This window comes from Brienomyrus brachyistius, unplaced genomic scaffold (assembly GCF_023856365.1).
Source record: "Brienomyrus brachyistius isolate T26 unplaced genomic scaffold, BBRACH_0.4 scaffold36, whole genome shotgun sequence".
In the NCBI taxonomy this organism is placed as follows: Eukaryota; Metazoa; Chordata; class Actinopteri; order Osteoglossiformes; family Mormyridae; genus Brienomyrus; species Brienomyrus brachyistius.
The window spans coordinates 3,829,998-3,846,317 of record NW_026042311.1 but is presented as its reverse complement, the minus strand read 5'-3'; the positions used below and the strand labels follow the sequence as shown (position 1 = coordinate 3,846,317).

The 16,320-nt window shown below is 40.4% G+C and overlaps 2 protein-coding genes across 4 annotated transcripts in view; one reads left to right on the top strand and one right to left on the bottom strand.

Annotated features, from left to right (window-relative positions):
- LOC125722005 (zinc finger CCHC domain-containing protein 3-like) overlaps nt 1-16,320 on the top strand; it is a 168,439-nt gene that overhangs the window by 141,694 nt on the left and 10,425 nt on the right. The gene's annotated exons all lie outside the window — the stretch shown is intronic.
- The window catches only part of LOC125721988 (uncharacterized), a 433,000-nt gene continuing 417,215 nt past the window's right edge, over nt 536-16,320 (bottom strand). For all 3 annotated transcript variants that reach the window (XM_048998234.1, XM_048998232.1, XM_048998231.1), the window contains exon 3: nt 536-7,052. In XM_048998234.1, coding sequence (XP_048854191.1) covers nt 1,440-4,349 — 2,910 coding nt within the window. In that variant the 5' untranslated portion in view covers nt 4,350-7,052 and the 3' untranslated portion in view covers nt 536-1,439. The remainder of the gene's footprint in view (nt 7,053-16,320) is intronic.

The following is a 16,320-nucleotide window of genomic DNA, read 5'->3' as shown; positions in this document are numbered from 1 at the left end:
AAGTAATTTTAATCCTATAGGTTTTTTTCTTTCCCAAACAAAAATCTTTTACTATACTCTCATAATGTTCAAATATCATTTCCGGAATATTAAATGGAAGCATCATAGAGAGATAATTAACTTGAGGCACCACAACCATTTTAGTAACATTAACTTTCCCCCCATAAGGATAATTTTAATGCTTTCCATTTGTCCATATTAAGTTTAATTTTGTTCAATTAACACAGGGTTCAAAATTCAGAATTATTATTTTGTCAATATATAAACTCAACAGATTTAAATTTCATGTTTATAGTTCAATTTTGTGTTATATAAATGTTGGGGAAAGCGCCCGGCGTTTCCACCCCAACTCCACATTTACGAGACACACACAGGTTACAGTTTTACTTGCAAGGGTACCCACACTCTGCAATGCAAACTACAGCAGAATGTGTTACAAAGGGTGGTTCCCCTTGGCTTCTTTATTTATAGTCAATGGGGGGCGCAAGAGAGGGAAGTGAGATTCTTATCTAAGTAGGCAGCTGTTAACCACCTACTTAGAGTACAATAGCTAAGAGTATGTGGCTAGAAGATAAGAAATAACGTATACATATATATTTACACTCATTGCTGATCATACAGAAATGATTAACAACTGTTTCTTCAACCTAACAGTCCCTCCTGTTTATCATGACAGTATGATCAGAAGCATCAACATTGTACAAGTTGCAAAGGCACTTTAGGTACAACCTTCATTTAGACCACATTGTCATTATCCTGGAAAACATTTAATTCCGGTTCTTCAGGTCCGAGCCCTGCACGGGTGCTTTCGGCTCGGCCGTCATTATGAATTATATGTCTTCTTCATCGCCATCGCTGGAAACAGGCTCTGTCTCTATAGTTTGGGTAAGGGAGAGAAACATTGTACTGCGTGTCCGAAAAGCAGCGTTAAGAGCTTGATTAATAAACATTTTCAAACATGGTATAACAGTAATAAAACAACAGAAAAATAAAATGAAAAACAAAAGAAAATATAAGTGAAACATTACTTTGATATCCTATACCTGCAGAAGATATTCATAGCTCTGCCATACACCGTAGGTCCTTCACTATGAGTGAGCATTACTGAACAAACATAGCAATTTGTCACATTTTTCGCTGTTACAGTATCATGTACATATCGGTACCAGTAGTTTTGCATAAATGGATGTGAGTGGTCAGCGGGCAACGGGCGTAGATGGAAGTCATCATGGGTCCATCGCCGTAGGTGCTGTAATGGAGCTGGTGAGAGCCAGGACAACCATACAAGTCCTACAACAAGAATGACCCCTAGAGTCACTTTACCACATCCCCACCCTATCAGGGCCATCCTAAATAGAGTGCAGCTCAGTTGTTTTCTTCACCGGGTTGAGACAACAGCACCCTATTGGTTACTGTGCCTTTGTAGCGGACTTCCACTGCTACTCTGTTGCTGAGGCCTCTGATAAGGGCTTGATGGGTTTACAGTGACTTTTGTGTATCCAGGAAGGTCGTTCTGCGATCTTTACTGCTGTTGGTGTTGTAAGGAGGACTTGATAAGGACCGTCCCACCGAGGTGTGCTCCAATCTTTCCGCAACAGGACCTTGACCAAGACCCAATCTCCCGGCTGCAAGTTATCCTGTTGAGTAGAAACAGAATTTACCGGCAGACTACTGGGGCTATGTTTTTGTTGTGATGTTAGTAGTTTACGCATCCAATCAGCCAGCGTATTTTCTCGGTCTGCTTTTTCTATGTCATTCATTTCAGTTGCTAGGGGAAATGGTCTACCATACACTATTTCAAATGGTGTTAATCCTGCAGGAGTGGGAGTTATTCTCATCCATAATTTTACTAGAGACAAACATTCTGGCCACGGCCTTTTTGTCTCTCCCACTGTCTTTCTTAGCCTTGTTTTAATAGTGCCGTTGGTCCTTTCCACTAAGCCTGCGCTCTGAGGGTGATACGCACAATGATTCTTAAGCGTAAAACCTAATGCTTGTGAGCAAAGGGACATAGTCTGATTTACAAAATGAGTCCCATTGTCTGATCTTATAATATGAGGTATGCCATAGGTAGGGAAATAATGGCTTACCAAACATTTTGCAACGGTCATTGCATCACAATGCTTTACAGGGTATATTTCTACCCACTTAGAAAAGGTGTCTATAATAACTAGACAGTATTTCTTTCCTTGTGACCAAGATAATTCAATAAAATCCATATGTACAACTTGAAATGGATACTCAGCTGTGGGGAACTGGCCACGTTTTGGTCTGATGTTTCCTTGTGCATTGTGTTTACAACAAATTAAGCATGTTCTACAAAATTGTTTTGCATAATCAGAAAAATTTATAGCATAGAAATATTGTTGTATGATATGTACCATCCCTCCTGTTGAGACATGAGTATTTCCATGGCTCACCAAAGCAGCTGTTTTGTATAAATTTTTTGGTAGGATGGGCTTGTCATTCATATAGTAAACTTTCTCTCGTTGTATTGCTCCTCTTTTGATCCAACTTTGTACTTCTATTTTAGGAGCATGAATCTGTGCATCACATAGCACATCGCTATCTATAAAAAGAATGTCTGCCACTGATAAGGTAGGTTGTTTCAGTGCCGCTTCTTTGGCGGTTTTATCTGCAAAACTATTTCCTGCGGTTTCTGCAGAGTCATCAGTCTGGTGTGCTTTGCATTTGCACAGTGCAAAGTGAGTCGGTAAATGCACAACGTCTAATAATCTAAGTAGCAAATTCGTATGAGTAAGAGATGTGCCCTGTGATGTTCTAAAACCTCTATTTTTCCAGACTCTTGCATGGTGATGGACAGCTGCAAACACATATTGACTATCAGTGTAGATAGTAAGTGACTTGTTCTTGAACAGTTCACATGCCCTGATCACAGCATAGAGTTCAGCCGCTTGTGCTGAACAAGTAGAGGGGAGTGCATTGGCTTCTAACACTTCAGTAGATGTAACTACAGCATACCCAACTTTATTTTTTCCCATATCATTTTTTGATGCTGAGCCATCTACATAAACAACTTCTGATCCTGGTATAAAAGTTTGCAGAATATCTGCTCTTGGTTTTGTTTGTTCTTCTATTGTTGCTTTGCAAGAATGTGGCTCCCCATCCTCTGCGGTAGGGAGAAGCGTGCTAGGGTTCAATAGGCCACACCGCTGAAGTTCAATGTTAGGTTGTGAGAGCAAAAGTGACACTAAGGTAAGATGTCTTGTATGTGTTAAGAATGGAAGCGGTGTCTGCAACAAGATTAGAGACACAGAATGAGGAACTTTAAGTATGAGGGGGTGACAAAGTACCAATTCTGCTGATACCTTTACTGCTTCTGCAGCAGCTGCACATGCCTGTAAACACTGTGGAAAGCCAGCTGCTACTGCATCTAATCGTTTTGAATAGAATGCTAACGGTCTCTCTTTTGCTCCGAATGGCTGTGTTAATACTGCTTTCATATAACCTTGATTAGCATCTACACATAGGGTGAATGGTTGTTGATAATCTGGTAGAGCAAGGGTCACATTGGTTTGCAACATTCTTTTTAAATTTGTAAAAACATTTTCTCCGTCCTCAGTCCATTGTATTTTGTCCTTTAGAGTCATCTCCTTCCCGTATATTAAATTTTGCAAAGGTTGAATTAGAAAAGCATAATCTGGTAACCATTCTCTACAATAATTGCAGAGCCCTAAAAAGGACATCATCTGTTGTTTAGTCTGTGGTTTAGGTGCTTCCTGTATAGCTTGTTTCCTTATCTCTAGCAGCGAGCGACCTTTTTGTGAAAGGTTATGCCCTAAATATACAACTGTCTTTTTGCAATACTGCAACTTCTGTTTAGAAGCTTTATGTCCAGTATTGTATAAATGCTGAAGCACAGTTAGGGTAGTTTCTTTGCAATGTTGTTCTGAATCTGCTGCTATTAAGATATCATCCACGTATAGTAATACCTGACTATGTGATGGAATTTCACAGGTACTCATAGAGTATCTAAGGGCCATGGTATATACATGTGGGCTTTCAGAAAATCCCTGAGGGAGTCTAGTATATGTATATTTTTTCCCTTTATAGGTAAATCCAAATAAATGTTGAGAATCAGGGTGCAATGGTACTGAGAAAAATGCATTACTAAGATCCACTACTGAGAAGTAGCTTTTATCAGGAGTCAATGAGTTGAGCAATAAGTGTGGGTTAGGCACATCTGGTGCTGCATGTTGCACTATGTTATTAACTGGTCTTAAATCCTGCACCATGCGCCATTTCCCTGTATGTCCCTTCTGGACTGGAAAGATAGGAGTGTTGCAAGTGGCTTCAGGAGCCTCTCGCAATATTCCTGATGCTAACATGTCTTGCACTACAGGGGCTATACCTTTCTCTGCTTCAGGTTTTAATGGGTATTGCCTAACTACCGGACGGTGTTCTGATTTCACAGTTACTTTGTAAGGTGGGAATCCCTTTACCAGCCCTACATCAGTGGGGGAGGACGACCACAACCCTTCTGGGAGGCGATCTAGATCTGGACATGATCCCTCCTCCAGGGTTGAAAAAATTTGTCAGGCTGGGTCCTTTAAGTGTGTGGTGGGAGTGGTTTGAACTCTCCATCCCAAAGGAAACCGCCACACATTGTGTTTCTCATCATAGCTCCAACAGGAGCCAGATACGGGTTGGTAGTCATTGTAACTGTGCATAGAATCTCGTAAGAACATCTCTACATCTCTCCACTGCATCTGGGGTGGTTTTGAAAGAGATACGTGTGGTGTTCTCTCTCTAAATACAGCCTGTTGCTTGTTAGATAAAATGACTGAGGCTGCTGAAAACCCAGTGGTGGGGTTAACATACATATATTGTAAGGTAATACAAGTGTCTTGGAGGGCATGAAACGTTTTGTCATAGACATAATCTGGTCCAAGGGTGTCTTTGTACCACATAGTAACGTGTAAGGCATCGTCAGGCATGAACTGGGCCTGTCTAGGGGACTGCTTTTCTCTAGTTTTCCGCAATAATTCTCGTGTCTGTGCAGTTCCCCCTAGGTCCAGAGACCAGTAATATTGTGGTGTTGTGGTTCCTTGCACAACATAAGCTTCCTCATTTACGATTGCTTTCATGCCAGTGGCTGTGGCAACCACGCTAATGCCCATTTGTACCATAAGGTCTCGACCTAACAAGTTAACAGGACAAGAAGGGCTTATTAACACCTGTGCTTGACATTCAAGTCCAGTTTCCTTATCTTTTACTGCAACTGGGTTTGTTAACTGATGTCTGTCTGTCTGACCTCCTGCCGTTTTTATATTTATGACTGATGAAGAATATGTGACTCCGGGAGGACTGGAGGTTAGGACAGTCCTACATGCTCCAGTGTCACACAGACATTCATATACTTTGCCGTTTATGACTAACTTCCGACTTGGCAAGGTTTCCCACTGCCTTTCTGCTAATAACTGACACACTGCTTGTAAATCTATTTCCTTATCTAAGAAGTCTTGTAAAGTGACCTCCGTTTCCTTTCTTAAAATCACCTCTGTTTTGCCTCGGATGGTGTCGGTAACAGGGGCCTCCGAGGGGGGTCATTGATCATTGTTTTCAATGGAGTTTGGGTTATATGGTTGTTTCCCTACTCTACAATTCCTAGCTAAGTGTCCAGGTTTCCTGCATGTCCAGCAAATGTTATCTTGCTGAGACGAATTCCTGTAATTGTTTCTGAAAACACCTCTCCCCCTTCCTCGGCCTCTTGACCTTCCTCTGAATCCTCCCCTCCCCGGAGGATTCATTTGCACTAGCGCTACTACTTCTGAGGCGCTGAATATTGTGTCTGTCTTTTCCTGTTTCTGCGCTCTCTGCGCGTGTTGGGCATATTCTAGTGCTTGTTGGACTGAACCAGTATTCTGATGTACCCAATGTTTGTCAAGATATTTTCGCAATTCGGGCTTTAGGCCTGCGACAAAAGCTCGTTTTAGCTGTTGTTGGTACACTCCTACTGCCTCTTCATCAAATGGGATCCCTGAGTTTCCTCTAAATACAACTCTCATTCTATCCATAAAATCCTCAGGTTCCTCTCCATCTTTTTGTTTACATTGCGCTATTCTGCCATAATCTGCTCGTCTCATAAACACTATCTCTATCCTTCCATGTAATTGTTGCATACTCTGTTTTCTACGTACATCTCTTAACTTACTTTGTTCCAACCATGCATCAGAAAAAACATATTCTTTTTTTCTGTCTTTACCTTCTTTCTTATTGGTAGTCTGTAACATCTCCAGTTTTAAGTTTCCCTGTAATTTTAATATATCTGGAGTGTGGAGTTTTCCTCCAAACCCATGTTTTTTCCTCCATCTCTGACTACTTATTTGTCCTGATCCTGGCTTATATCCTTCCATAAACTTCTCATCTCCCTCTAGTTCCATTTGTTTACTTTGATTCTTCCCCATTGTTACCTTTTAATGGATACACTACAAAAAATAAAAAATCCTAAAAGCAAGTCTCTGGCATGAGACCTCAGGAGGACACTAACACGGCCTTCTACTGCTCCCTATTAGAGCAGCGGTGTTAGTTTTCAGGGATGAAACCCGTCCTTTATCCTTCAGTCACCAGTATGTTGTTGCTTTTAGGGTGGATCGTGTAGGTTAATCTAAAACCTATAAAAACACATCCACATACATCAATATATATATTTCCAATAACGCCTACTTTCTCTCCCGGTTAATTTCGGCTAACCTCAACCACATGCATGTCTTGGCCACCTACTTATTTAGGTGCCGTATCTCTCACTTGGCCACCTACTCACTTAGGTGCCATATCTCTCACCTGTATAGTGTGCTCTCTGATCCGTCACCGAGGTCCTTCAGACATCACCAGACGTCGAGCGCAGTTCTAACCACCGGCCTGATGACGAATTCACATCACAGGTCTTTCTTGCACCCGACTTCGAGTGGCTGTCGACAGACTTCGGTGTCGCTTCTCTCGGCGTACTGGAGACGTCTTCGGGGTTCCTCGGATCCGGCTCGAAGGACCAAATTCTATGTTGGGGAAAGCGCCCGGCGTTTCCACCCCAACTCCACATTTACGAGACACACACAGGTTACAGTTTTACTTGCAAGGGTACCCACACTCTGCAATGCAAACTACAGCAGAATGTGTTACAAAGGGTGGTTCCCCTTGGCTTCTTTATTTATAGTCAATGGGGGGCGCAAGAGAGGGAAGTGAGATTCTTATCTAAGTAGGCAGCTGTTAACCACCTACTTAGAGTACAATAGCTAAGAGTATGTGGCTAGAAGATAAGAAATAACGTATACATATATATTTACACTCATTGCTGATCATACAGAAATGATTAACAACTGTTTCTTCAACCTAACAATAAACAAAATAATTTTTAATACAGTGCATTTTTTTATTAATTCAACAGCACCCATGTTCAATCCACTTAAGTTTGGAAGGTGTATTGGAAGGTAACGCAGATATTTCTTAAGTGGGCATCCAGAGATATCGTCCCCCCTCCAAGCACCCCTTTTCTCCACCAGTTCTGTATGGAGCTCGACAGGAGGAATGGACAGGTAGAGAAAGGGGTTAGTCTCACACATAATGTAATGCAAAATAAAGAGTAAATACAAGTGCCATGAAGCAGAATTGAGCTCCAGCAGGCCTCGACTTACAGTAAAGGAATTGTAAGGCAGACATGCTAACAAAACAGCTTTACATTCCCAATTCCAAACCATTAATGGGCAACCTTAGAGTGACGACGGCTAAAAAAAACCTTAGCTATAAGTAGGAATGAAACATTGTGAAAAGCCAAGACTCCACATGAAGGTAAATTTGATCCTCCGCCTATCGCAGTAGATGCGTTCCAGACCCATCAGCGATAGGTGAAAATCCACGATACAGAAGGATCATATAATTTTTTTTTGAAGTTTAAGCCTTAAAATACCCCTCCCACATGCTTTAAACATATGTAAACTCATTAAAACACATATATCGGGCTATGTTAAATGTCAGGCTAAGGATATGAGTAACATAATAATAATAATAATAATAATAATAATAATAATAATAAAATAATAATTTTTTATATATATACACACACACAACTTTCTCTCTATATATGTAATGGAATATATAAAAATTAAAATATATATGGCTCTTACACATTCTTTTCATCCTTCTTCATGTAGCGTACTGTTGATTCATTCAAGCCGTAATGTCAAGCGCCGTCCGCATAACGCTTTCCTTCCCGAAGCATATCCAGAAGTTTTACCTTCTCCTGAATGGTCAACGTCTTCCATCGTAGGGCTTAGAACAAAACGAAAACAATCGGACCACAAACAATGTACGGGATACGCAGAGAATTGTGAAGCGTCGGAGGAAAATCCGCGATATAGTGGGGAATCGCTGTAATGTGAATTCTGCCAATCCTGGTTTTCAGCACCATGGACAGAAACCTGTCGTTTATAGGGACCTATTATGCCCATTTTCACTGTTCATAATTGGATTTTTATGGTCTGCTAGAATAGATTCACCCTTTTAATAGGTGATATCCTAGAATCCAATATATTATTGCAGGGCTGTTTTCATTTGATGTTAACCAAATGTGATATATTTATTTTTACTTTTGATATCTCGTCCTTTTCCCCTTATCTGATAAGAGCCGCTGTCCGCTGAGACAAGTTGGTGTGTTTTTACTGCTCACTGAAAAGTGGGTGGTGCGGACATTGTGTATTACATCACACTATGAGACAGTCACTGATTGGTGGGCTCTGAGGGGGCAGTGTGACCTGAAAATCATCCATCAATCAACCCAGGATGGGGGGCCAGCCCATCGCAGGGCACACTCACACACCATTCACTCACACATGCTCTCCTACGGGCAATTTAGCAAGTCCAATTAGCCTCAGCATGTCTTTGGAATGTGGGGGGAAACCGAAGTACCCAGAGGAAACCCCACGACGACATGGGGAGAACATGCAAACTCCGCACACATGTGACCCATGCGGAGACTCGAACCTGGAACCCAGAGGTGTGAGGCAACAGTGCTAACCACTGTACCGCTCCTGAAAATCATGAACTATTTTAAATGTTGAAGTGTTTTTGAAATATTTATTTATTTTAAATATTTATTAAATCAAAACATTGGGCAGTATACATGTTATAGCTACTTATTAATGAATAAGCAATATAATAAGATTCAATTTTGCTTTCACTACTTGAATTTGAAAAATTCAACAGCAATATCCCTTACCAGAAATGAGGAACAGGTTAAGAAAATCCACAGACTTCGTCGCGAGCAGTTGAATATACGAACTATTTCCTTCTACCCGACGCCACACACCAATAATATCACTGCGCAGCAGATATTGCCAGGGAGCTCGCGCTTGTGTCTAATGTGCAGTGATACGAGTAGTGTACTTCGATAGAAGCCCGACAATTCTACGGCTGATATTTCCAAACCTGAACAACTCCCAGCAGAACTTTGATGAATAGATAACATTAAGACCCCTCTAAAATATCTTTTTATAGTTTTGGGGTGAACCTCCCATTTAAACGAAGTACATCGTGGTGCTCATGAATTTGAAAGCCTAGATGCCTCACCTCGCTTTTCCACAACGTGTCAGCAGCGCCACCATCTTGGAGCGGTAATTAGACATAAACAAGCAACATGTCAGGGTGTAGATGGAAAGACCTTTTAGCCATAACTTCTTTACTAATTAACGCATTTATATCTTACAATTATTTTGAATAAATAAACAAGCCCACCACTACTGCCCCCCCCCCCAAATTTATGTAGTATTCTCAACAAAAACTAATGCTAGTATCCCGTCAGTGTCACAGGCAAGTAAACATGTTATGTATCTTATTTGACCGTACTGCAGATTTTTTTACCTGTGAAATGTGGTTCCCTGTTTTCTAGTTTTAACATTCCTCATGTTGTTGCTGTGACGCCCGCTCCGTCCGCTCCTCGTGTGTGCCACGCCCCCTGATTACCCACGTGTGCTTCCCTGATCGTCTCCAGCTTTGTCCATTTACTTTGCTTGGTCCTGTCTTATTTAAGTCCTGGTCTTACCTGCTTGCCTTGTCTGTCATTGATGTTAGTCGCGTCAGATGTGACCTGCTACCCGTTCCCCCGATTCCCTTATTAAAACCCCAGTTTGCCCCATAATTCGCCTGTCTGCCTCAGTTTAATTGACACTTAACGAAGTAATCTGAGACCTGAGATATAACATTAGCAACAATGGTCATTTTTTACAATCATGAATTTTAACATTGAGGACGTGTGTCTCATGTCATTTTCACATAGAGGGAGTTTAATTGTTTTTATCTGTGTCTGTGTGTCAACATATGTCTATTTAGTTATGTCACTCAAATGTATGATTAGTATCGACATTTCGGTAGACTGCTATATTGTAATAAAACTGTATGGTCCTCTGGGAGTTGGGCAGTAGAAAGGAAATGTAAAGTATAAATAAGAAATACTATTAATGAAGTAGCCGCCCTATCCTTTTACTTTGTATGGAGTGTGCATACAAGACACAAATAATGCAGTTGTACTGTTATGTATATAATTTAAAAGGTATACTTGCCAGCAAAAGATTGAGTTAATAAAATTAAATGAAAAGTATTAAGACCCCTTGTCATTCATAGTATTATATACTTCTTAATTTTACAAAGACTTTTTTCCTATCATATTTTTAAGTTTTTGAAGTTGATAATCTGGAAAACTGCTGCCTGGGATCCACTATCCATTCTTGACTCTTGGAATAGGAATTGAAGTCGAATAAAACAGCCTTACAGCACCCTCTTGTGACATACAGTAATATGGAAAACAGAACAATTACTAACTGAACGCAACATCCCCCCTTTACTTCCTGCAGCAGCACTGTATTCTATTAAAGACACGCCTTACCTGTAACATTTCTTCCTATAAGGTCATTACACCCCAGACAAAATAGAATGTAAGTTCAACAAAAAACATTGTGCTTGTGCCTTCCTGTAACTGCACAACCTTTTCACTATGAACTGCCTGTTTTGCTTCCAACAGAAATCAATTACAATTAGAAATGTTCCATTCACTGAGGACCACAGTAAGAGGATCTACGAACAACTGTTATATATTTTATACTGAATCTATCTTTTCCTTTAAGGTATCTCTTTCTAACCAGAAAATCACGGTCAGAACATGCATTTCATTTCTTTGTTTAATTCTGTGAAGTTCCATAGTCCTTGAGCCGATGATGGTTTGTGTGCCCTGGCTGCACAGCTTCCAGTTCCTTAGGCCATTCCAAGCTCAACTGTTCCTTCAGGACCAGTCTTTGGCAGGGCTGGAAATTTGGGAAGTCCACTGGGTACTGAGGCCAAATGGGCAGCATGCCATGCTTTCCCGTCAGCCAGGATGGGTCTCGATGGGTGCAGAGAATTTCTGATGCCCTTTTTGCACATGCGCTGGTTTCCACAGCCGCACTCTGTGCCCTTCTCTGAATGAGGGAGTGCGAGCTCCCTGTCTTGCATCACAGTACTGTTTCATGCGAGATTGGCAAAGAAACACCCAGCAATGCACTTTATTATCATGTCACTTAATTATCACTTATGCCCCTTCAGTAGCAGGCCAAGTACAAACACTACACAAGCAGAGTATTCTGTGGGGAAAAATTTATGTCCTCAACTGCTGAGAGCAGCGTGCTCTGTGCTCATTACATCTGTGAGCTCATTACTCTCTGTAGTGCTTTTCAATGCTGCATTGAGCAGCTGCCAAGATGTTATGCTGCCTCTGAGGATAACTGTTTGTTTAGGAGTAGAATAATTCAGAATAATTCAGAAGATGGATACAGATTTTCTCTTTTTAAACAAGACACTGGCTCACTCATAATTGTCCAGTAAGAGGTAAGGAGCATTCCTATTGAACAATCATGACTTCTAGCTTAAGTTAACTCCGCTAACTGAGAAATCCTGCTTAGTGGAACACCTCCCTGGTCAGAAGAGAACAACTACAACAACCAAGAGTCACTACCTGGCTTCTGGTTATTCTGCATTAGCTCACAGCTCAGACTGGGAGTCATTTCATAATGAATTGACTCCTCAAGTCCAAGCCTTGCAGTGGACTGCAAAGCATCCAGGGACACTGCGCAGCACGTTAAAGGACAGCTCTTATGGAGTGACCACTAAACGTAAAAGTGGAAAAATAAATCATTTAAAAAATGTTAAATGAATAGTTAAGGAAGATGTAGCATTTGATTATGTCCATGCATTTTATAATATATTCAGTACAGGATCATAGGGGAGTCACAATAGGACATACTGTAAGGAAGTGGAATATTCTGCTAAGAAGGTCAGTGCATCATAGGACTCACTGACAGACACAGACACACACAGGCACAAGGAAACAAGCAGCAGAACATGCATATGACATGCAGAGCTCAGCCATGATGTTAAGAGCACGACACCCTGAGCCAACAAGCCTGTAGGACCTAAGCCAGTCTGTAGTCATGATCGTCTTTCCCCAGCAAAATAGTCTAATTTTCTTTCATGCGTACTTTGACACAGACATCAGCTTAATACAATGCATAAGGCTCACAAGTTGAAACTTCAAGAATAGGCACAGACCATGACATCACCTTAAAACCTGGCTGTCTTCATCGCCTGATTTAATCCCCATCATTAACTATGGGGCCTTAATGTAGCATAAGATTAACCACGATCACAAACATTACACTTCTCAGAGCGGCATCTAGGAGGTTGTGAGTGAGTGTGTGTGTGTGTGTGTGTGAACTGATACCAGGCTCATGATGGTCATTGACAAGAAAGGGCATTAAACTTGGCAAAAGGGACCGTAAAGAATGGCAGATTGTTTTTCTCTATATAAATTCAATAACTAACTAAGTCTGCTTTTATTATTGTTTCTCTTAATACGAGAAAGAGAAAAATCCATCAGTTTCTTTTGTTTTCGTTTGTGACTAATTTTCTCTAAAAAAGAATTTACTTTTAGCAAGACAAAACTTCTGAATTCATTTTCTCAGTCTGTCAGTTTACTACATGTATAAGAATTAAAGAAGTCTTATTTGTTGCATTTCGTTAATATTTGAAAGTGATTTTATTACAGTGAATCTCATGACATCATTCTTTTGTTATCCCTAAAGTTAACAGGAACGTTTGTAGCTCCAAAAAGCAGTGCATAATTCGACTGACGATCGCCACGTACTACGGACTAAAAGTTTGGCCCCTTATCCTTTGCAAAAGTTTCACTGCAGCTTTTTTTCCTCATTAACGTCAAAGCTGTGAAGAACTGAGAAAGTTCTTTTTTGAAGATAAAAAAAAGTTTGGAGGAGTTTTGAAGAATCTTGTTGTCACGTTCAAAGCCGGACGGAACGGCGATCGTGCGAGGCGAACGGGCAGGAAGCAGGCGGACAGGCGGAAGTCAGGGTAAACCAGGGATTTAATAAATAAACAGGGAGCAGGAGACATGAAACGCTAACTAACATCAATGACAGACAATGGACTCAGGTAAGACACGGACTGAAATACACAGGACTGAGCAAATTAACTAGACACAGCTGGGTACAATCGGGAGAAAACACGTGGGTAATCAGGGGGCGTGGCACACAGGAGGAGCGGACGAGCCGGGCATGACACTTGTTTTATGAATATAGATTTTCCCAACAATATAATTTTATTGAGTAAAAGATAAAGCGTATCATCATTTAGGACAACACCAAAGATAATATCATTACAAGTAAAGGAAGTCAAAAAATGAAATTTTGTACTTGTTGAGAAGCAACAAGAGAAGAACAAGTGGTCCAAAGTTTCTATGTCATTATTTTAAAAGGTGCAAGTATTATTATCAAAGTTAAACTTAGCATGAAGAAATTAATTACAGGTATATATAGCATTGAATACTTTAAAGTGTAACTCTGACTTTGGGGGGTATTGGATAATAAATATATTTAGTGCAAATGTGTTTACTGGTTGATTTGAATTTTTATTGGAAAGGTGACGAAATAGTTCATAAGCAACGTCTAATAATATTATGTCTAATAATTTCATTTAGGAATTTACCCTACTTATAAAATAATACCATTGTATTGGAGAGGAGGGAGGCTATGAAATAGGAGAAGGGGAGAATTGTTTAAAAGGTTCCTGACCAACATTAAATGTGCAGCTGGAATAGATTTTAGAACAATATCAAACTCTTTTTTAATAAACTGTATTATGTTTTAAACAAAAGTTTTCAAAAAACAGAACATTTCCTGTGATGTCCAATAGATGCAAAGCTGACCAGATGTTCTTCTCTACCCAACGTTCATGGTACGGGGACTGATTTCTGTGGGTAATATATCTATTATTCCAAATAGGTACCAAGTTTGGACTGAAAAATAATAAGAGCATAAGAAATTTACAAACGAGAGGAGGCCATTCAGCTCATCAAGCACGTTTGGGGAGAACTTAACTAATAGCTCAGAATTTTTTAAATCTTATCTAGCTCTGATTTAAAGGAACCCAGGGTTTTAGCTTGCACTACATGAACAGGAAGACTGTTCCATACTCTAACTACACGCTGTGTAAAAGTGTTTTCTCAAGTTCAGTTTAAAATGTTCTCCCACTAATTTCCACCTATGGCCATGAGTATTTAAACTAATATTGAAGCAGCCATTTGGCTGAAGAGCATCTCGACCTGTTAGAATCTTATATACTTGCAGGCTCATGATGGTCATTGACAAGAAAGGGCATTAAACTTGGCAAAAGTGACCGTAAAGAATGGCAGATAGTTTGTTATTCTTTATATAAATTCAATAACTAAGTCTGCTTTTATTATTGTTTCACTTGATAGGAAAGAGAGAAAAATCCATCAGTTTCTTTTGTTTTCGTTTGTGACTAATTTTCTCTAAAAATGAACTTACTTTTAGCAAAACAAAACTTCTGAATTCATTTTCCCAGTCTGTCAGTTTGCACGCACACACACACACACACACACACACACACACACACACACACACACACATAGTCAAATGCATTCATACATGTATATATATATAATCAGGAGTGGTACTTTCACCACGAAATGTCACTCATGTGCACTGTCTTCGCGTAGTGAACCAGTTTTCAATACAATGGTTAAAAAGGCTCAAACCTTCAGTGCCTCGTTGTGCCATCTCTACCAGTGTTTTTTGCAACAGGGAAAATACAACTTGTATGCTGGCCTTAGAAGCACAACTTCAAAGAATAGCTGCCATGCTTCTGTCTAGCATGGCAGAGGGAGTAACATGGTATGGGACTGCTTTGGTGCTGGTAAGGTGGGTGATTTACACAGAGTACAAGGTGCAATGAACCAGCAAGGTTACCGCTCTGTTTTACAACTCATGCCACCCCCTGTGGTCAGCACTTCTATCAAGCAGCAAGGCTGATTCAAAGCACACTGGTGAAAGATGAGGAATCCAGAGAACTGTCCTGCTTGAATGGCCTACAGAATCATCACATCTCTAGCCTATCAAGCTCATGTGAGACCAGCTTCACCATGAGGTCAGAGAAAATACCAAGCCAGTCCCACCTCTGGGAATAGCAGGATTGAAATTTCCCCTAATATTGTCATAAACGGACAGCTCTAATGGCAAAGGACTGCAAAGCTGTAATTGCTGCAAATATAGTTTTCATACAGTTTGATTAATTGAAAATGAAGATGAAACTTATTGCAGAAGGCAGCTGGGAAAAGTAAAAAAAGAATCACCCCAGATGGGACTTAAAACCACGATATCCAGCTCAGAAAGTCAGGGCCGTGGGAATTTGGCCAGTGGGGCAACCGGCAGACCTGAGCTTATGACCAGGACACTTGACTCACAATGGAAGCTCAGAAAATTATAAGCAAGCCTGCAAAAGTGACATGAATGGATCTGTGGTAAAATGCATCTTGGGGCCGAGACATTATCACTCACAGTTCAGGAGAAGATGACATCCATCCATGGATCTCGGTCAAATGCGCTCATTGAGTTTCCGCTATGCCTTTATCATTTAATGTTTGTACTTAGCTATAGAGTGGCAGGAACACAAATGAATGGGGAGTTTAAAAAAAAAAAACATTTGCATTACAGCAATACGTCACACATGACTATGTAAGGGAATAGATGAAACCCTGCATACATCACTATACCAAAGCAATTCAGTACAAAGTGCACTGACATGATTCATATGATTCCTGGTTTATTTGGAAAATTTAGGTCCACCATCAGCTAGGTGTTATATTTATGATGCACATTGATGACACCATTTGGCTGACACAATATCAGACTGAACTTATTTTATAATTTTAAAGGTTTAAATATGGTTCTGGGTGTTGGACATCCTGTC